Source organism: Achroia grisella, unplaced genomic scaffold, assembly GCF_030625045.1.
Source record: "Achroia grisella isolate CSIRO2021 unplaced genomic scaffold, CSIRO_AGI_Agris_v1 utg308, whole genome shotgun sequence".
Classification (NCBI taxonomy): Eukaryota; Metazoa; Arthropoda; class Insecta; order Lepidoptera; family Pyralidae; genus Achroia; species Achroia grisella.
The window spans coordinates 1,902,508-1,926,889 of record NW_026712791.1 but is presented as its reverse complement, the minus strand read 5'-3'; the positions used below and the strand labels follow the sequence as shown (position 1 = coordinate 1,926,889).

At 31.3% G+C, this 24,382-nt stretch overlaps 1 protein-coding gene across 1 annotated transcript; it reads left to right on the top strand.

Moving 5' to 3' along the window:
- The first annotated feature begins 23,134 nt into the window (after window positions 1-23,134).
- Window positions 23,135-24,007, top strand: LOC131843439 (uncharacterized). The gene has a single exon (XM_059192083.1). It carries the CDS (start codon window positions 23,135-23,137, stop codon window positions 24,005-24,007), a length of 873 nt encoding a protein of 290 aa, XP_059048066.1.
- Window positions 24,008-24,382: the final 375 nt, after the last annotated feature.

Sequence of the window (24,382 nt, the reverse complement as noted above, 5' to 3'; positions counted from 1 at the left end):
GAGGTCAAGCAAATTGAGCATGAAGTCAGGTCAGTTAGCTCATTGCGACAAATTAACCAAGAATTTATAACATCGATTTACATTGATTGAACCAGGGGGAATCGCGTGGAGGTTAATCTGATATGGTACATTGCTAGCAATGGAATTGTTAGTCTACATTACTGAGAATCCCCTTCACCCCAGCGTTACCCCATTGCAGGAAGTTGTGCCTGCAGCGACCCACTTGAGTACGCAGTTAGTTTAGGTCTTTTATACCATGCCAATGCAGTCGCCCGGGGGTAGATGATGGCTAGTCTGATAAAATCTGATAGAGATGGACTATTTGAATTCAACAGATCGGTTTAGTTTCTATTTGAGTCACAGACAGTGATATTATAAGATACGGAGACACTAATTCTATACTCTAGTTGTGGATGTGGTATCGGGACGTACTTAGAACCTGAAACTTGTTATATCCAATTATCCAATATATTCTTTTTAATTAATTAGAATAGTAAACAAGTTGATGGCTATGTAAACATCACTATGTATATCACTTTATCACGGGACAGCTTTCTATCTCGGTCAAAGTTAGTTTAATGTCTGTAATGTAAATAATGTAAGTAAATAAAATTATAATTACAAAAACAATAACCAGTGTCATTGAAATAATATCTGGTTTAATCATATGGTAGAACGAGTTCTATAGCATGACGCCATTCCACATGTGTTCACATTGCCTTGCTCTACAGAATTAATGAATATCTACAACAATTATATATATTGGCATTAGATATACTTACAACATATTACACAATACACTAAATAGCTAAATAAAGAGTTATATTATATCTGTCACAGTTCATATTGTCGTATTGTGAAATATATGTATGTACCTATATATATGAAATATTGTACCATTATTTATTTAAAACTATATAAAATTTTACAGTATATATCTATATTTAATACGATGCTATGCCAGTACATAAGTAGGCTCATTATTATTATATATATCTAAATAGCAAACTCGCAGACCAATACAAATATTCATTGTTATTATTATATTATTTATGCTCGAAATCTTTTGTACTTGTTTGTACAACATTACCATAACTATAGTGTAGATTGATATAATTTTTTCGTTAGCACACATTCAGTAAGATAAGAAATACTTAAATAATAGATTCTACTATTAAAGGTTTTTAGGAATTTTATTTATACAAAAACACTACATGAATATAAAAGAGTGACATAAAAACGACTAACGTCTACTATTATATTTTAGTTACGGAATTATATTATTATTTTCTTCATTTGACACAGTTTAAAACAGGTTTGTATAATACTTCTTTTTAATCATCAATCATCATTGAATAATAAATATAAAATAATAATAATTTGAAAAAAAAAAATCATAATATTATTAATGTTTATAGCAGTATCTGTTTGAGAATTTTTACATTGGCGAGTATTCAAAGTAACGCAAATGTGGATAAGTTATGTTTTGTAGACGTTTTGGGATTGGAAATGGATCGAGACGTCCTCTATCCATTTCAAGGCGAGGTTGTCCCCAGGGAATCCTCGAGAAGTAGATTCAAGCGACATGTCCATTCTGAATAAAAATCCTTATAAAGTCACCCCAGACTTTTTTCGTGAAACGAAACGATAGAGTATCACCAGTAAAATCAAATTGGTGAGAGATTCTATTGCTGGGTTACAATTTATTTTATTGCCGCTGATGTCGCAAAAATGATAGTGTAAATGTAAAAGAACATTTTTTTGATGTTAAATACTTTCCTTCGCTATCCTTGTACTAACAGGACGAATGTATATTTTTAAATATTACCTTATTTGTAATGTTTACACCAGAATACATAGAGGATAAGCAGCTTTCATATGGGATTATAAGCCTGAATTTTTGAAATATTTAATATATATTTGTAGAGAGTACGCTATAATTTGTGACTTAATGAGTCTTCAAACTCATGACTCATGTGTTATTCAGAGTTTATACAAATGTACATTTTTAATATTGTCGTTCTTGTGTTAGTAAACGACGTTTTTGTGTACCTATAGATAGTTTACAGGATAGTACCTAACTATCATAATGTTAATGAACAAATAATTGTATTTACCCATAAGGCGCATGAATATAAACATGAAATAGATTTTAATAGGCATTCGGTTTGTTAAAATAAATATCTCCATGTTTCATGCTTTTATGCAAACAGTTTAAGTTTTTGCACTCGGTATGAGTATTCCCCATAGAAGTATGTTTTCATATAGCACAAAGCAACGAGGCAGCCCGCTACTTTTACATTTGAATTTATTTCGCGCTGTTCCGCCGGCTCCACCTCGTTATGCATGATTACCATAGGTCAAAGGACATGGTTATTGTAACTAGACAATACACAGAATAAGCTTTAGTTATTTTTATTTCAATATCGAAGAAAGTAGGTCATATATTGCGGAATTATTTCAGGCTGACTTAGTAAAAAGTCATCTGCGTGGGTGAAAATACGAGAAATAAATGGCAGTGAAATCTACAGGATGATTGGCATGATTTTTAATTATTTTAACTGTTAAAATGTTGGTTCTCGACTATTGTAAGAAAATTGTTGGGAAAACGACTGTATTCTGGTGGTGCTACTGTATTACGCTCGGGAATCAACACCATCATCTTTCCCACACTATTTTTCTGAAATAAATGTGATGGAGCAATAGCAGCTGGTAGGGAGAAATAAAATTCAGAGAATTTTATTCCAGCTCCTGACAGGATAGACAGTTTTGGTGCGGAGCGTTCGTAAAGTTAACAAATATTCGCTAATAAGCAGTCCCTGTTAATTAAACGTAAAATCTGTAGTATACTCGTAGATCCTGCAAATTTCACTACCTTACCTGAGTGTCAATTGTAAGACCTTCATGTGTGGTACTACCGGCATCCGTGGTGCTATGAACAGCACCACGGACGCCGTATACCTATATCTGTTTTATTTAAGTAATTGTATTGTATATAGATGACATATGTAATGCATTTGTACCTAATGCGTGAAAAATGCGTGAATGTATAATCTGATAAATAGTTGCATAATAAAGTCAATAGTAAAAAATAATATTAATAAATAAATAATATAATTTCATTATTATGAAAAAAAAAAATCGATTTTTTCAACCCATCACATAGGAAGACCCCCTTAACATGTCTAGAATACGGTAGTAAAGCGATTTTAGAAAATTCGAAGTCGTTTTAAAGATACAGCAGGTAAAAGAAAGAGCGGTTCGGAGCGGTGAGTTGGCAGTTAGAGACCGGGCCTATTGTGTACCGTCGGCTTTATACCTGGCCTCCCTTTTATTAATATATTTGTTTATACAAGTTTAGACACGTTTCTACAGACTTAAACAGAAATTTCTATTGTTATAATATTTTACCGAAGTTATTTTAGTCTTGGTTGAACTTCGAAGAGAGCAACAGCTACAAATTATTTTTTTTCATAATGAGTGGACGGAAAGGAAGTACGAGTGGAAATGTTCATCCTGGTCGTAGTAAAAAAAGAAAGTTTAGTGGAAACCGTTTTACCCACCAAAATGATACGGTATTTACATCAGCTTCGGCCAAAAAACTTAAAAATAACATGAACATGAATGTTCCCATCGCTTCGAATTTCGCATATTGCATTTTGGAGTTTGTTTCTGTATTTGCTGCAATCTCTGAAATAGTTATATGTAAAACTTGTAAAAGTGACGTGTCTTTCGCGATCAAGTTTCCGAGGCCTAGGCTTTAAAATTATTTTATCGTGTGAGTGTTAAACATCTTCATTCTGGTCCCAAAGTTGTTGAAATTGCTAGCTACTTAGCAGTTATTATCTTTAATGAAGGTTTTCAAGGTATTTTAAAAGTTATGTCGATTATGGGATGCCCTGTTAGTCGTGAAGCCCAAGCGTATGTTGAGAAACGGGATGAAAAGCGAATCTTACGCTCTGAGCGGCGCGTAAGTGATGTCGTTAAACAAGCCAGGATTGACTCAAGAGCTGAACAATCTGCTTTAAAAGAGTTTCACGAGGAAGAGGAAGGAATACTCTATGGACCAGGCATCGCCGATTGAGAGTAAGTTGATATTTTAATAGTTTTTAACGGACTTGAAACTTTAAACGCGTTTTTCTCAAAACTGTGTTTTTCAAACTTTCCTCCATTGTATCTCAGAAACGGCTGGACCGAATTACTTGAAATTTACAGGGCACACTCAATATACATATGTAAACGCATGGAATGAACTATTATCAATCGAAAATTTTCAAAACTTCGATTTTTTTATAGCAAAAAACAAAAAAAAAAAACGCCTAATTTGCAACTTCTATTTCAAATGTCTATCAAAAATCCAATTTTTTTTATATTCATTTGATTATAGGTCATTCCGTGCTTTTAAGCCTACAAATTAAAACGCCGTTTTTTTTTTTTTTCAGATAAGCCGATCAGCCGGAATTGTGGAGGAAGTGGGAGCTCTTTTTTTCGAGGCGGGGGTGTTCAGAGCGCTGTAACTCTAGTTTGACTGAATATTTTTAGCTGAAATTTTATATTTATACTGTCCAAATATGTGTTAATAAATGATAAAAAACTTGAAGCTCTAAATATTTACTGGTCGTAGAAAAAAAATCCTAAAATATCCCTAAAAAACAGGCCGTCACATAGGAAGACCCCTTAAAATAAAACTATATTTAGCACTTCTGTTTACTTTAGGACTTAAAAAGAAAATATTTAATTCACATCCATATCTTAGTCATAAGAATATAGTTAGGTAGGTCAATAATTAGATTTTGTGCATTATTTAAAAGAAAATAAATCCGAATATTCCTATCAAAAATATTTCTCACTACATAATGATAGTCCAATAAAAGAAAAAGTGTCAATAATATGAAATACATATATTAAAAATTACAGTAATTCAATATTTTTAATTGGTGAGAATATTATGCAATAATTGCAGAAAATTAAATTAAATGTAATTTTATTAATAAAGTATTGTGTTAACTTTAAACAATGACTTTATTATTCACGAAGTCAAAGTTATTCAGTTGACGTAATTACTACGCTTCCTGTGGTATTAGTGACTACAATGGTGCCGATTCCGAAGTAATATTACATTTTATTTCCTAAACCAGAACTTTGCCAATTCAATTGTCAACAATATTGCTAAGTTTAGAAATGTCTCACCGAGTTTTTTATACTATACTATTAGGATCTATATTACCTACATCCCTACTATATTATAAATACGAAAGTGTGTCTGCCTGTTTGTTACCTTTTCATGATTAACCGGCTAAATTAATCTTAATGAAATTTGACGTATGTTAACTCTTACTATAAAGAATGAATGGTTAAACATTCCGCTTCACTATACAGTGACCACGCGTTTGATATTCGCACAAAATCACCATTTGTATTTCTGACTTGACATGTTGTGCTTGTATTTACAAAAAATATTAAAGTATCATTTCTTCAGTACGCACAGTACATTTTTGTACTGATGACACTGTGTAATTATGCTACATTTGTTGGTTTAAGATAAAAATATTATGTGTTATACACATAGTAAGTTGCTCTGGCTAGGCTTTAATAGACAAAATAGCTTTACTGACTGTAGCAGAAAATTAAAAAATAATAAGATTGACGGATGCATTTCTAAACCATACATTGAAAAAATATAATTAGCGCTACTTCGCCTTCATTTGTATCAATAGCATGGTTATTTACAAACAAAGAAATATTACAAACAAAAAATTCAAACTAAATATTAGTCTTGTTATAAAAAAATTAAAACATTTATTTTAGTACAAAATTAGAAAGACGTGTATTATGTATTTACAAGTTAATATATTAAACCTCATATAATATTCGGATAGATCAAGCTTTGTATATTATAATCTAACTTAAAGGGATAACAAGTCGTTAGTAAAGGGTAGTGATTACATAAATTAGGCTTAAGTAGTAAAAGTGTTTTATATCTTATACATACCATAAAACTGTACGAACGGCTTGCTATTCTCACCCTTGGGATTTTGCATAGCTAGACAAAAAATAACTCGTGTGATTTTATGCTAATTCACGTTTGGTCCATTTGTATGCAAAATTGTATATGAGGCCGTTAAACCTTTTTTTGTTTGTGTCACCGTGATTGGATAAAATTGACATTGGTTCTCTTTACTAGAACAAAGGATACTTTGACGCTTCAAAAATAAAAACACAAGCTCTCAGTCTAATTAACACAATTCGTCCATCTGTTTGAAGTCTGCTTAAAAATTAATAAAATTGATGTATAGAAAATATTCTAAATTATGACTAAATTCTTAATATAACCAAAAAGATATGTTGTATTGTTGTTGATAAAAAAAATGTTGTTTATTGCTAACTTTCCAGGACTTATTACTAGTGAAAGTAAATTAGTAAGAAGGTTTATTGCTATACACTAGGAAAATAAATGATTCAGAGAGTGTGCGGGTCTCCCCTTGTGGTTCAATCCTGACATTGATTGAAAAAGTGGCGGAGAAGTAATTGACCTCAATCACAGTTAAATTCTGAAAAATAAATTAGAGGAAAAGTTCAAATAAATAAAACTCCCCGTTTTGGAACGTTCCTTTTTACACAAATTGGGAACGTTTTCCTGACGGGATTGGATTGGGTGGCGAGTTTTCACGATATGTTTACTGATGAAATTTTATTATGCCGGCGTGGCCATAAAATCTACCTGTACATAGATATAATCACTGCTAGGATTATTCCAATAGGTATACGAATGTAGGAATATATGTATATGGTTTTAGAATAATTTATTTTTATACAGTAATTACGAGGACATTGCTAGAACCACTGCTATTTGAGAGGTAGGCAACATAGAGACAGATACAGATTATGGTTTGTCTCAATTCCCACTTCCATACTTTGTGTACCACAAATACTAAAGTAAAAAGTAAGATACGATGATATGACTTATTAGACTTAGTCCTAACTTAATTCTTTATTTAAGTTTAAATGTTATATGAAGAGGATGAGGCTAAAAGGTTATGTTATAAAAGGAAATATTAGACTTTTTACATGTTTGGAAAAGTTAAAATATGGAAATGTTTGAAGTGTTACATTATTCATACGGAGATAGGCTATAGTTTTATATATATTAACAAAATAATATATATAAAACTCAGAATTGTATATAATGTATACGACTATGTAATATTATGTTATCTGTGATACGATATATTTGTGATAATACTTTCAATAAAGATTATAATTATTACTGCACATCGAGAGCCAAATGAGTGGCTAAGTGCGAGTAATGGAGTCCAATTTACGTTCATATTTAAATATTATTATTGCTGAATATTGATGCTATGTATATTTTATATTAAATCAGTCATATCATTTAATTAAATAACCCTAAATGCATTGTTCACAGTTGTCATAGGTGTTTACATATAGAGTTGAACTAGCTATCCTTTTGTATTTTGCTTCGATTTATAACCAGTGTAGCGGTCAGGTTCTAGAGCTGTAATATTAAATAAATAATTATACTTTACTTTTTTATTTTTCGTAAAAGTAACTTATTCAATAGTATTCCATTAAAAATGCCGATTATATAGGATTTTGGAACAATTGCAAAGATAATTTTTTTATTTGAAACGTTTTAACCTAATGAAATTTACGTTTTCTGCTTCGCAAATTCTCCAATACGCAGATCCTTTGCAAATATATTACCCAGTTCTTTTGTTCCTTCCATTAACTCGATATTGCATTCAGGCGAAATTAAATACGAAAATTCTAAACGTTCTTGTGGCTGCTTTTTTTTCAGATTATAATGAAGGTGGAATACAGTTGCCTAACAGTGGTCATATGTTAATAAAAACGTGTAACTTAACAATTTTATTTACTTACACATCAATAAATCGAGGTATAGAGGGTTTTCTGAGAATACGACTAATATGATATATAACAGATTAATACAAAAAAGATTATCAAAAAACATAATTACGAAATTTAAAAATAATATAAACATCCATCAAGGAGTTCCGGAGTTCGCTATTTCTTTTATCCCATCTGTGCTAACGGTATACAATGGAGAATAATAAATTAATCAAAAGGTTCAGTTAGCCCATCGTGACTAATTCACAAGAAACTCTACTACATATTATACCATATCCTACTATAGAAGTTAATAATACTTCTCTGGAAGGTCCTTCATCATAAATAGAGGGCTAGACGCGAGGGCTGAGATATGTGATGTGACAAAGATAACATACTTTTGTGTTAGTTGAAATTTCAAAAGAGTATCAGTCTCATCTGTACCCTGGCATATTACTTACCATGTAGTACTTATCATTCATATACTTACTGCCTGAAAGTTTATCTTCAGACAAAGCATAAACCCATTGTATTACTGTTTTAAACTTCACTCTATGAAGTTGACTCTAAGGAGCATAAAGAATAATGTTAAAACTGCAACCTTATGTTCTTCTTGTCACTTATACACCAGGAAAATACTTATATATTTATGATACATTGATTCGTTTTACATTGCCGAATAATGTGTTAAATAATCTTGATAAAGAACTTGACCTACTTATCAATATCGTAATATCTAATCTATATTTGAGAAAGTGCATTCTTTACGATAATGCGAAGTCTGTGAGGTACTGACAACATGTTTGATCTGACACAAAGCATCGGATCATCACATAAAGTTCAATAAGTTTAGGATTGTAACAGTTAAATGGGCTCTAATGAATCGTAAAGATAATTTTTACCACATAGGACGAACATAGCTAAAGTATAATATTATAGAACGAAAGCAGACCGAATAGCAGGTAGCAGCTTAAACAATATCTATGGCGATATCATGTCAACCCGGTTTAAGTATTGCCAGTATACACAACTATCGACAGTAGATATACAAATCACGGAAAATTTTGCTGGCAGCAATTTACATGTTTATTAAACGATGTAGCTTCGTCCACTATAAATTTTTGACCATAAATAAAAGATAACCGGGAACGGCGAGACTGATATAGGTGGTTTTCATTGTAAATTTGCAGTTATTGCTAACAGGAGATATGGAAGGAAGCCAGCTTTTAGGTACTAATTATTATTTTATGTACTATGACTTCATTCTATATATTTTATATAATTGATTAGTTTCTTTAGGGATATAGTTATATAAGAAGTGTTGGGATTTTAAGTTAACGACTGCAGAGTTTTTAAAAAAGTATGTCTTTAAGAGAATTTGGTTAGCATTTCTTTTGAAGATGCAGTTTTGGCAATGAAGTACGTATATAAAGACGATAAAAGTCTGTTGATTATTGGCTGTTACCTACATTTCCGTTTAATCCTAATTGGAAACGCCTGACCATATTATTTCCGCAATTATGTGTGTTTGCGTGAGAGACAAGTGTAATATAAGTGTATTAGTGTACTGTGTATTATTAATAATGGGAAATATAGATTATATTACATAGGACTATAGTATAGCCTTTCCTTATGAATAGATCTGAAAAGAAAATGAGTGGTGTTACGGAAATGGGAATCATTTGGCGCAAATCGAATAGTTGAAAAAATTGTTAGACAGTCGTTCAAGTATCTACTATGGCTGTGAAGAACTAACTTCGTCGGAGCTAACACTTAGGCTAAAACTCTTCGTACAGTTGGCTCTTGCTTTCACTTGATTTGCAGAAACTCCTAACTTCACAAGAATCTTCGACTGCCGTTTTACTGTGTTTGTATTTAATTAAAACTCAAAGTTATGCTTACTTATAATTAAGTGATGCAACTTAATGGAATAAAACTATCTTGAATGAAATAGCATGTCAGAATTTTAGATATTTACCTAACACTGCAGTGTAGTTTTATGGCATGATAGTATTTATTACAAGGTACCTAATTAGGTATTAGGTACCTTATATTGCCTAATTAAACTACACTTGTAATGACACATGTAAAATGATATTATTTTAAAAATAAAAATTCAATTTAACGTTACCATAACTATTTCGCTTTTTAATTTTTCAGAAGTAGGTACCTATGTGCTACATATGTCGGACAGTTTATTATTTTTGGCTACACAATCTTTTATCAATTTGCATATAAGTACTTAAATTAGCAACCCACAATGCTAACAGCTCCAGTCAATTAATAAGTATTTATATACGCAAATAGCAATTAACTCCATGTAAAATTCACACACGCAGACGCAATATATTCAAAAGTAGTCTGCAGACCTACAAATTCTAAAAAAAAAGAATAGACGTAATTTAGATAACAAAGAGTTGGTACGTTCACGATAATGAAGTCAATTTTTTCTATACTTTTTCGAAACCGGCTTGCGTTTTCGCATTGACAGCTTCACTGAACTGAATTATTACTAGAATTTCGGGGTTTTTAGGGTTTCGTATTTAACGAATAATATTTTTTTCTTTCTTACAAATGGTTTCAAAAGATTTGTCGGCTTTCTTCGAATAATTTTTACTGTGCATTTTACCGATTTAGACTTTGTATGATATCGTCAGAGTGGATTCTTACGTCTCACCTATTTTTGCCATTAATCAGTTTGTATTGAAAGTTGTGTTCGTTTTGAATAGTGTAACATTACATTACAAGGTAAAGAGACACGATATATTAGTCTTTAGGTGCGGTGTATGAGTGGAACTACGGTACTACGTTACGTAACGACGAAATGATTCTCTTCTAGGCTTTTTTGCCATTCTAATGACATAAATATTAATAATTATTATATGAATCCTTATTATAATTATTAACAATACATTTTGTGGTAGTATGTAGCAGGCACCTCTATTACTAAGCTAATCAGGTTTTTAGCGTATAATATTCCAAACGACTTTAACTCATTTAAAAATATGAGTTTATCTGTAATATTGTTTTAATTAGAGTATTAAAATAAATACCGTAAATAGATTGCAATGGTTTTTTTAATGAAATAGGAACCACTGTAGTCATCAAATTAGTGCAACCAAGTGTTAATATAAAAAATAAAATATTTTATATCGAAATGAAAACGGATTTCATTTCGGTCATCAAGACACAATGACATGTTGTTAATAATATGTATCAGCAATTTGAGTTTCATTTGCATCTACACGTCATTGAAATAAAAGATATGGTTGATTTCTGCAAAGACTTTTCTAATTTTATGCCCCTTATGTCCGCTTTGAACAATGTTACAAAATTTCTGTACCTGAAAATTTTAATATAACCGCGAAATGAGTTCGTGTAACAAACTTACGAGTTTCTTGATTACGTATACAATTTCGCGTTTGCATTAACGGAAAGTAGCGGCTTACCTTGTTGTCGTGGTTTTGGTTATGAGTTTGTGTATTTCCTTTAAAGTTGAATTTTGCTTGAGCATAATTAAATGTACAAATATTATTATTGTTATAAACTCACATATACTTTTGGTGTAAGCAGAGTATATATTGTGTAACTTTTAAGTGTGATGCACGTGTGTGTGTGTTTATGTGAAAGATTGTTTTTTCCTAATTATATTGAGTTCACGTAACATCGTGTATTATTATGTAATTATACTATTAGTGTCATTAAAAAGGACGAGACGGGACTCTTGTATTTCATAAATAATATCATTCTATACAGTTTTATTCTTTTCAGATTCTATCTGCAAAGAATAAAACTGTATAAAATGAAAAAATATTAAACCCATAAACATATATGTCACCATATGCATCGTGTTTTCTCATTATACTTCAAAACTAACCAGTCAACGTAAATATATTTGTTTGAAAGTTTCTTGTCGTTGGAAGGCGCTACAAAACTAAACATCATAGAAATTATTAGAAGCAATGTTGTATATGCAAAGTAAGTAATGTTGACTGTCGCAACACAATTTATATGCAATCCACCGCTAGTAGGGGTAAACTTTGAGTACCGAAGGACGAAGGCTTCTAAGTTTGTTAATTTCACATAGTGGTTGGGGTGCAACAAACTTTATCAATCTATGTGCTGCCAACTTTATAATTCGAGCTGAGTTGTAGTACCTTTCCAATTATATTATTTTACAGTTTTGAGGTTAGTAATATAATCACAGTTGTATTATAAAACTGTATCATTCTGTACCGTTTCTTTTAGTAATCTATGATGACATCTAAGTTCAACAAATAGGTAATTAATATGAAAAACAGTTATAATATAACAATAGTTATCAATTATTGTAGTCCAAAAATAAAACTTGCTAATGTAAGATTCCTAATATTTGATTATAGTTCTACAGAAGCAGATGAAAAGACAAACGGTGTTCTTTCTATATTCATAGCAATTGCACTGTTTCAGAATTGTCGGCTGAGACAAATAGCTGCAGCGCATCTGTTCCGCTTTATTTATTTACTGCAGAAAAGAGATTCCATTATTAAATAAGCATTTTAAATCAGTTTATGTTTAAAAACTTAAAGGATAACAAAAGTAGGTACCTCTTATATACATTTAAATCTGAAAATACAAATTCATTTCTCTTTTTAAAGATTATGTAATTACGAGCATAAATCAGTTTGTTCATATACCTATATTTATTTAATTAAATTCCGTAGAAGATTTAATAATTTTTTAACATAGTATACATATTGGACGCATATTATCTTTGACAGTACGAATATATTGCTGCCAATTGACGACTCCTTTCAAATAATTGGGCCTGTGAGTTTCCTCCCACGCACATACAGATTGTGGAATGAGCTACCTGCCGAACTTTTCTCTAGAGACTATAGCACAGGGTTTATCAAGAAGGGTATATTAAGTTCTCTTAAGGGTCGGCAAAAAGCACTAGACGTGAGATGGGGTGCAATCTTAGTTGCCAACTCTATTGTATAAAAAATAATGATAGTGAATCTCTTATATTTAGTAGGCAATTTGTGAAGCTTATAAAGTTATGATTTTCTCAGACGTCTTTATCAGTAATAAACAGATTTTATAGCTCGAAATCCATTTTGTAATTTAAAGTACAAAGAAAGACGTGATATATACGTACCGGTATTAAATGGGATTCAACTTTCTAAATTCAGGGCAAAGTTTAATTGTATATATTCGACAATCATGTACTAGGTGTCAGTAATTGATAATCTCATTATTTATTGAGATTGATGATTGATATTTTCTTTTCTTTTATGAAACTAGCATTGGAAACAAGCTGACGGTCCACTGTGTGGTAAGTAGTATCATCCGAGACACACATACACGATGAGCGCCACGGACACCATGTCAGATGATTTTGTACAAAGTTTACCTTTGGTAAATTAGATTTTCATAGATATACATCGTATATGTATCGTGCGTAGGTAGGCTTATATATATTTCAAAATTTGTTAAATGAGAATGAAGAGAAATTCAATAAAGCCGAGATTTACGACGAGAACATTTTTACATACGACACCGGATCCGCTTGTGGAAATGGAGTAGGTGGTGTATTTGCATAATATTCTCAACGATACGAAGGCATCTTATATGAGATGATTTCCTTTGCTTGTGTATTCTTTTGAATATTATGATGACCTTTGGTGTAATATAATATAATGAAATATTTATATATATGAACGTGCATTGAAAACCTTCCTAAGTACTTTTAACAGTCGGATAAAGAGTAGGTTCTTATACATAGAAACAATATATGAATACCGCATCTGAGAGTAAGTTCGGGAAGCACATTATTTGAGGTATTTAGAATTATAGACAGTTGTTGAAGTCATGGTGACCACTACTACACTTTGCTTCGCTGGGTATGAGGTTGATTTGTTATCGATGATTCTGTCATAGGTGACTCAATCAGAAATGGAACTTGATATAGAAAGTTTTTACAGACTTCCAGATTCGAAAACACGCTAAGTACGAGAATAGAAACTAAGGTACGACTCCTCTATCATAGCAAAATGAATAAAATAATTCCTATAATGTATTATTTATATTTTTATATTAGTAATTCTTTTAATTATAGGTAGCGGTTATATTGTGACGTCTATAGCACCTAATGTTATGTCTTAAATTGAATGTTTTTAGTTATTAATTCAACGAGAAGATTCAGAGTGCCTCGAAATTTTAAGAATATGAGAATGATAGGTATATGAAATACATTTGTATTTCATATATATATGTAATATCTCAAAAGAAATAAAAATTGATTTAAGTTGTAGGTACTGCTGAAATTTGGTTAATGCATAAACATCTTCTAAAGAGTTATTCTGAGATTCTCTTTGCGTTACTAAAGATTTAAAAAAATAAAACAAATAGAAAGTGCACAGGGACGAATAGTCCATATTTACAAAAGAATATTTCAATGAATTTATTCCTGTAAATAAGTATAAAGTTAAAAAAGACTAGACTTTAAAATAAGTAGATATGAAACTAAATAAGGTATGGGTGGCGGTGGTTGTAAATTGAAAAAAGGGTGTTTGTAGGGGCGCAGCGAACCGCTAGCTCCGAGCTCCGCTCCGACACGGAATTGTCATATTTTGTGCTACGATGTGAAATGTTCAATGCGATTTTTGTGTTTGCGGCAAATACATTCTGGATTTATTGTCAGTACTCCGCGGTATAGCAAAAAAATAAAATGCTTCGACAATGTAATTGCAATATGAGTTTTATTTTTTTAAATCTTTATAAGAATGTCTTTAATATAGACTGAGACATTTTTGTCACTCGAAATAAAGTAGGCTTTGACGACCGTTTTTTATTAATTTCTTAATGCTATTTTCTTGTTTCTATATGTTGCAAATTTCTAGATTTAGAATTTATACTCTAGTTGTATTTGCGAAGCCTTCGGAGTAAATATTGTTTTATTTATCAATCTAAAATAAAATCGAAGCTTTCTGGGTGCGATTGCGATATATTAATACATAGGGTTCTATACAAGACTGGAAGAAAATGAAGTAGTATAATTAAAAAACACTTATTTTTAACTTAGCAAGAAAAAGGCGAATAATAAATACCTATTGTGCAAATAGATTTCTGTAATGCTTATAACAAATCAAAAAAGACTAAGAATACTGGGTATTTTCTCAGTTTTGTAGACAACATGTACTTATGATCATTTATTGTATAATATAATCGAAAGAATATACTTATTAATATTTAAATGAAGGCGGTTATATAGAAATTAATAATTATTTATTTACATTATACAAAAAGTTTGACCTTTGCAAAGTTCTAGCGCTAATATTCAGGTTCAGTTACCGTCTGGAGTCTGGGCACAACAAAGCTTTGCTGAAACAGTGATTTTGTTTTCAAACCTCTACAATTTAATTGTATATAGTTAATGCTTTATTTACCATTTATCAAATACTGTAAAGTATTCTACTCTTAAAAACATTTATGGGAGAACAACTTTCATTGGATCTTTTTCATATATTTTCTACAACGCCTGTATGTCTAATAAATATAAATTTTTATATAGGAATTATTCTTGATTAGTGCAATATACTTTTGTATAATCTTTTATTAAACTTTATTATTTGACCTAAAAAAAATTATTAAGTATTATTTTCACAATTGTTTACAATATTACATGTGTGTATTGTCGTGTCATTCTGATATTCCATCCATATTATATTAAAATCCATATTTTTTATTAGGTCCTTCGTTATGGAAGTATCTAATAATTAAAACTCGTTGTAACGAAATTTTTGGCCATATAAAATATATATCCTTTACTAAAATTTAGTTTTTCCATCCATCCATCTACAAATATAGTTTTCGTAAAACGTATGCTTAACTTATTATTATTAACTCCTTTTACTTAATCTACTAATAATATTTTACTATAATAATATTTTAATGAGATAACCTATAGTTGTGCCTCCCTATGCTTTTAAAAACGTTTTACCAACTCATTTTCTTTGACTAACAAATAATATTCAAAAGGCTTATCAGAAATTGTTAGGTAGGCAATGCTTTTGTATCTGTAACTGCGGTTCCCCAGAAGTTGGTTCGTGAGTTGAGGCAATGATAAATATAGTTGATAAGGTGAAACCACAATGGAACAGGGCACCACCTGCTAACAAACTGTTTTGAACATATCTAATTGAAAATGCCATATCGTACTAACTTACAACTTTGTTATACCAAGTTCCAAGGAATTAGGTACTTTACTTATTATGCTAATAGTTATATTTTATGCATAGAAGCCCTGTTACGAACTTCAGGTCATTAGATAATAGGGGTTGGTTAATTTGTTACTGTCAAATGCTGTATTAATGTTTATTTATTCAAAAATATTAAATCTTTGGGACTTAGGGAAACTTGTAGGGACTAGTCTGTTCTGATGACTGATTTATTTTGATATTCTACCAGTACATTTAATATTATTTTACTTTGACTGTAATAATTTTTTGCTATTTGGCAGTTTGTATTGATTAGATATTTGTACTTGTATTGTATAGTACTTTGAATTTGTACATATATTTTGATTTAAAGCTGTACAATTCGTAGTTGAAAGTTTAATTTTAATTTATTTGAAATAAAGATTACTTATATTCAATTACATTAATACAAGAATTAGATGAATATATTAGACGAGTTATTGAAAAAAAATTACTTAGGATTGTAATGTAAATTTTATCTATTCCACAAAGAACTAATATAAAGAGTTTAACTCTCTTGAGACAAAGATATTTAAAATCTCATAATAATTTGCACGATTCTATGTAATTATATAAGGAACCTTTTGACCACATAACATTGTTTTCATCAGGTGGGGTAGTATTGGCAAGCTAGCGGCTATGGTTGTCATAAATTCTGTCCTTTACGAGCCATTATACTGCCGATAATTTGCTTTCCGGCATAAAGATTTTAAAGCAATAAGCTAGCCCGTTTGGATCATCATGTTACGTATTTTCGCACAAAATAGATAATATAAATGTGTTTTTAAAAAGAGATTTTATTACATTAATTGCGTTTGCTAAAATAAAACGAATATAATGTTCAGTAAGAAAACGTGATGCTCCAAGCCTTTTGCTTTGGATTGTTTTATTAAATTTTATTTACTTTGTACATCAAATTACGCGATCTTATAGTATTTTATTTATATGCTCTTTGTTTGTAAATTAATATAAAAATATTCTGAGTCGTATAAAATCGTACCGTATATTGGTAGTCAAATAAGTATCATTCAAGTAGACGAAGTGCCTACTACGGTGAAAAGTTATGACGGAAACGACAAATATGTTTAGATGACGACACAACAGGTCCTCAAAACAAGTGGCAAACGAATCCATTTCTAAATACGTTTGCGCTTCTAGTACCCGACTCTTGAGAAATAACGAGACGGTGGACGTGCTATCTCGTTCTTTCATTAGCGCTTACGCCTCATATAGTATTTAGGTAGTACTAATAGAATATAAAGATATTGTTTCCGTCTCCTCTAAAGGTAATATAGATAATAATATTTGCAATATAATATTTACTTATATTGTAGAATTGTATCGCTAAACTTAGCGATAACACAGAGTTTATTTGTAACAGAGAATGCGAGCCTGTAAGATAAAGCGGACCCGTGTTAAGATATAACTCGGGGAGAACAAAGATAAATTTATATCAAATTGAAAGTTAAGAGCTTCAATATTCGTTCGTCTTCTAGTAAATTAGACTATAAAATATGCAAATCTCTTGAACTTCGGAATTATATACCTAGACATACTGGTATTACTGATTATATTCTAACGCTTCTACATTCTTTATTAACCTACAGTTAACATAATATATAAATAAATAAAATATAGCTTTATAATTATATATAGTACATTATAACAATAAAGTAGTACATTATAACAATAGAGTAAAGACAAAAAAGTAAAGTTTGTTATTTTTTTATTTCTATTTGTTGTTTTGTTGGGTTATTAATTTTTAATTGATCGTCTCTACTTTCTAAAATTTGTGGAAAAATATTACATTAAGGATTTCTCGAGGAATTAATTTCCGATTTCAGATTTTTATATTCATAAATGTAGGAAAAAACCTATCTGTATTCCAATTACTGTAATTGGAGTGTAATCAGATAGAAGAGAAAGTATTTATAAGAAAATACTTTGGACAAAAAGACCTAAATGGTTTTTTTAAATGTCTGTCGTTGGGCAACTTACAAAACAACATATCAAAATAATAGGCCAACTATACTCTATTCCTATTCATTTGCTAGTTTGCAATTCTATTTTTAGCGTAAGGGTTATCACGGCTGTGATGGTTTCATCTAGAGCGATTGTCAACTTTCAATCTAATATACTGAAATGTATGTATGTACTGAAACTTTTTCTAGATATTTCTGACGATTGATACGTTAGTGTAACCTAGCTTTTATTTATTTGATTGTACTATAAGTAAATTTTAATGTATACTATGATGCTTAGTAATTTAGTTGTAGTACTAATTGTATTTAAAAAAATAGTAATTATGCGATAAACATATCTATTGAAATAATACTGAATAAATAATAAATAAAGTTTTCTTTTTTTAGATATATTATTCAACACAACTAGAACCTAACCATTTCAAAGGCGGATTCAAATCCGTAATTTGAACCAAATCAAATTACGAATTTGGATAAGTTTACGATTCTATTGCAATTGTATATAGAATAATCTAGTAAAACTTTTTTATCTTATAGGCTGTACAATATAATAGATTTTATTTCAAAGATAGCTTACATAAAAGGAACATTTTTATGCTATAATGAGAAGATTAATTTTATATCTAAGAGAGGTCTAGTCCATCTCATTTATAGCATAAGAGAATTTAAGTCTTGATAAATGAACATTATTAATTACTTAATTTACTTAGCTGGAATTGAATTCTTGAGTTATTTTCCTAGGCTCTGACTTGGACATTGGCTTAATTGGTCTGAACCTTTGCTTTTAATAAATGACCACACAGTACAAGAAGCCAAACGACATTAATTTTAAAAGCGAATTCGAATTGTAATAAGTATCTATCTACCGAGTACGGAGGCGGGCGATTACTTCTCTAAGATCCGATAATGCCGTCGTTTTTCTTCCATAATCTTGAAAAACTGATGCAGCCCGAGCATTACGCGAATGGCTACAAAAACGTTTTCCTAACTAATATAAATAAAACGTTTCGCTACTGTGTTTTATGTTTTCTTTATGGGGGAGTTCTTCTTTCACTGTCCAGCAGTGAAAAGAGAAGGTTTTATTGGTCAGTCAATCCGTGTACCATATTGTACGGCGTGTAATGAAAACCTTTTTTATTGCATTCATTCAGTGCAATATATTTACTTTACCTATATATTAATTATTTTATTAGTAACTTAAACACGCCAAGTTAAAATACCTTTAAGTTGTGTTCGAGTTACTAAAAAAAGAAAGGTTCTTAATATAAAATTGTACTGTATTTGGTGATTCGTTTTGAAATTGGTAAAGTTAGTTTCTTCAGTGTTATTCTATAATTAGTCGGACCCCTAATATATTTCTTATTAATGTTGGATATTTATAAAAATCAAGTGTAAAATCCTATTAGTAACTATACTGCAGTACAATTACTTCTAGAGTATATTGCTGTGATATGTGAATGAGTGGAGACGAAAGGTTGTTTGGAAATAGAACTATGAGACTGAGATAGAACTATGAAACTTTTTTCTTTTGTTTTTTATAAATAAACAGCTATCCAAAGTCGTAGGCATGGACGAAGATGCGGGCACAGCTTGTAAATTATATATCTTATATGGTCCTGTATTGTAATGGTTCGTATAATTAAATTAACAATGTAATTTGTTATAGAAAGGTACGCGTGTCCGCCTGCGGTTCGCGTAATGACCAATACCACGTCGGTCCTATGTTACCCGCAAACCAATTTAAACTCATCCATAAAATAAATTGTTAAATGTAGGTATCTATTCAGTTATGCACCACAAAATTCTATTGCAATTAATTAGTGTTATAATAAAATAATAACAATAAATTAGGACGATTAAAACAGCGCTATCGAGTTTCGAGCTAAGCAAAGCCTGTGTCATATAACGGATAGAATACATACATAATGTACATAGAAAATACCCAGACAAGTACAATGATTGTTACAAAGTGTATAAAATTTACACTTCCTAATGTAAGACTAATAAATACACAGTTATTGCTTAATGACGAAATAGTAAATTTTGTTAATGATACAGTTTTTTAGGTATAACAGTGGACTCGAAATTACAATGGGGGCCCCATATTTCAAAATTGGCCAGTAGACTCAGTTCTGCTGCATATGCAATTAGAAGAATTAGGCAATTAACAGACGTGGCGACGGCTAAACTTGTATATTTTAGTTATTTCCATAGCATAATGTCTTATGACATACTGCTGTAGGGTAAAGCAGCCGATATAAATACTATATTTGTTTTACAAAAGAGAGCCATACATTCTATTTATGGTATGGGTTCAAGAGAGTCATTAGTCAGTGCTTTAAAGAATCAAATATCCTCACCGTTACTTAATTTATGAAAATATCTTGTATACACGGAAATACTTAGAGAGTTTTAAAAAACTCAAAGTAGAAACTTACGCAATATAAATAAGTAAATTTTACCTAAATGCCGTCTGCACAAAATCAGTAATTCATTCTATGTAATTGCGTAAGATTTTATAATAAACTGCCAGAATCTGCATTAAATCTGACAGAGAGGCAATTCAAATCTTATATTAAACAATTTTTATGTAAGAAAGCCTATTACAGGATAGACGAATTCATAGATGACAACATATCAAGTAAATAATTAGTTTATTAGCATACAACGTTATAATTTAATTTTCTCATTGCTTTCTTGATTTAATTGATTGATTTTAGAAATATGAAAGCGTATTTTTTTTGTATTGATTGCCGCATGCATTCTTATGTAAAATGTGAATACTATAACTATCAGATGGCAATTATAGTAGCTTTGACGTGGTCTAGTGTTTTGAGTAGTCATGCTCACTAAAATGTCCAGACTTGTGGCGACGTGGTGGGCCGGGTCATTGGGCTCCCTAAAATATGGTCGAGCGCAGTGATGGCTGGCTCATCCGTCATACTCGTGAACGGGTGCTGCTTGTAGCGACTGGTCTGCTCTAATGTCTATGACTGATTTCCTTTTTTTTGTAGTTGGTTATATATTCAATATTTTTTCTATTTGAGTATTTAATTGAATTAGTGCTAATTGGTGGCTTGTATTCACACACTTAAACTTAAAAATGTAAAGTAATAATAAAATTATTTAAAAGAGCAACACGCAAGTTTCTTGCTCGTTCTTCTTGTGATGAGACAGCTTTCCGAACGAGCGGTAGATTAAAAAAATGTGTTCGACCAATATCAATTAAAGTTCTCAATATTTATACTAGATGGCGCTAGGTGAAATGTACAACGCGCTAAAGTTTCGTTTTCTTTGATTATGACCACTGTACGGAATTTTATAATTATCGTGTTCGATTTTACACCTGAATATATGTTTGTTTACTATCCAATTCGGTGTTGTTTGATTTCTTGGCCTCGAGTAAAACATTGGCCTTCGACCCGGACAGTGGCGACCTCTAGTGGTACTTTAGTGAAGTGAAGTTCGGTGGTGAGTGAGCTATGATTTAGTGTCGTAAGTAGCTGGGACGAACTGTAAGTACAATCAAGTTATTATTGGTTAGGAGTAGCTTAGGGACTTAGAAAAATAATTAGTGAACTGGACTTAGAATATTTCGCCAAAATTGTGTGAGACGGGGAACCTATGCCCGAAAACACAGCGAAATAAATGCAAAAAACACTTGTAAAATTTTCGGGTTCTAATAAAAAACTTAGAAAAATTTGTGATTTTAAATATTGTAACATTCAGTGATTATTGAACTAACTCTAATAACTTGAACTTTAGTAATCAGTGCGACATTGTGAATAGACATTTGTATTTTTTTATGCTCACTCACCCAGTGTATCGTTTAAGACTCAGTGCAAACGGTTATTAATTGACTTTCAACTTTCAATTGGCAATTTACTAAAACAAAAATGGAAGGTTTAATGAAAATTCAGAAAAGTATTCAAGATAAAATAAATAAAAATTATAGCAATTATAAAAAGTCAAAAAGTCGTAGTTCATATGGATATTTTGCAGAGAGATTAAATATTTTAAATAATAATTGGCGGGAAAAAAATCATCGGAATATTTTAAAAGAAGCCGTAGATACAGACAAAGATATAAGTTATTTTAAACTAAGTCTATTTGATGAAGTTGAAGAATTATATGTTGAATTTAAATGTGCACTCCAAGATTCTATGGCATTATTAAAAAAAGATAACCAAAGGAAAAAGAGGAGAACAGTAAAGATCAATCTTCAAACTCGCCTTCTGGAAGTAGTATTGCTCATTTACCACGAATTTCTTTACCAATTTTCTCAGGAAAATATTTGGAATGGCAGTCTTTCCATGATTTATTTGTTTCTATGATCGACAGTAATACATCTTTAGCAGAAGTTCAGAAGTTGCACTACTTAAAGGCACACCTCAGTGGAGAAGCTGAACAGATATTACGTCATATCCCAATCACAGACGCTAATTATACACAGTGTTGGAATAAGCTAAAAAAGAGATATAATAATAGGCGCTATATTGCTAATTCAATTCTCACGAGACTGGTCGGTCAAATTGATGACAGAGTCTGCAAACGGAATCAAGCAGTTACTGGACACAACAAATGATTGCCTGAGTGCATTATCTAATATAGGAGTCAATACATCTTCTTGGGACATTATCATTATACATCTTGTGTCATAAAACTAGATAATAGTACTATATCAGTGACCACTCAGACATATTACCAACGTTAGAGGAATTCAATAAATTCCTAGAATGCAGGTTTTTGGCTATGGAATGTCTTCACAATAACGAGAGAAATGATGATAAAGTAGAGAGACCAAAAGTTTTTAGTGTTACCGCAATCTCCTGTTCCTTTTGTATCATCTATTATTCCAATGTGAAAAGTTTTGTAATGAGAGTTATGAAAGTCGTCATGAATTTATTCAGAAAAATAAATTATGCTTCAACTGTTTTGGAAGTAATCATCCAGTGAGCCGATGTAAGAGACGTACCACTTGTAGGCGTTGCGGACGGCGACATCACTCTGCACCCTGAGGGAAATTCGAGTTCATCGACTAATATGGAACTAAATCAAACGAATGAATCCGAGCACAAAGAGCAAGAAAATGTGCAGAGAGAGGAGGTTCAAGAATCAAGTCGAATTTCAACACATTTTGCTAATGGCTCAATATCATCACCTGGTCAAGTAATGTTGGCTACGGCTTTAGTACACGTAGACACTAATAGAGATTGTTATACACTGCGAGCATTACTGGATCAGGGTTCTCAAGCCTCATTCGTTACGGAGCGTGTTGTTCAATTATTAGGGCTTCGTAAAATTCCTTTCAAGGGAATAGTATCTGGCTTGGGTGGAGATCAGTTTAACTTATCCATCAAACATATGGTCATTTTTAAGATACAGTCCATTTATACCTCGTTTAGTTATGAAATTCAGGCCTATGTTTTGAACGCTTTGTCATCCAGTTTACCAGCTCAAAAACTTAATATTCAAGATTGGCCAGAATTATCAGGTTTAACTCTGGCTGATCCCGGTTATGGTACACCTAGTAAGATAGACTTGTTGCTAGATGTTTATGGAATGATCCTAACGAATAATATTATTAGAAAGGGCAGTGTCACTGCTCAAGATACACAGCTGGGGTGGATATTATCCGGTAGAGTAGAAGTAAACCATCATTGTCATTCCAGCATAGTTAGCATGCATTCGCTGGATAATTCTGATGAGATATTGCGTAAGTTCTGGGAGTTGGAGTCTGGTAAAGAGCAGAATTTCATGTCAGAAGAAGATAAAGCTTGTGAAGAGTATTATGAAAAGACTACAACCAGGGATGAATCAGGTCGTTATGTTGTGCGACTAGCGTTTCGCAAGAATAATCCTGATTGTGAACAAGGAGATTTTAAAGAAATAGCTAAAAAGAGATTACAAAGTTAGAAAAGGATATATAATAGAAGAATATATAGATATGAATCACATGGAACTTATAACTGAAGAAAGAGAAAAGGTTAGAGCAGATGCCGTTTACTTACCGTTGTTAGTTGTTGTTCGGTTAGATAAATCAACAAAAATAATGGTAAATCATTGAATGATGACCTACTTACCGGTCCACGATTGCAGGGAGAGATCTATTGATGATGGCGTACTTATCCAATTTGTTTGTGGCATATCATCAAGATGTACCGGCAGGTTAAGGTACATGACGAAAAGATTTCAGCGAATTCTGTGGAGACACAATTCAAACGAGCCCTTCAGGGAATACCGTATCCTGAGAGTAACTTTTGGAGTTTCTTCTGCGCCTTATCTTGCAGT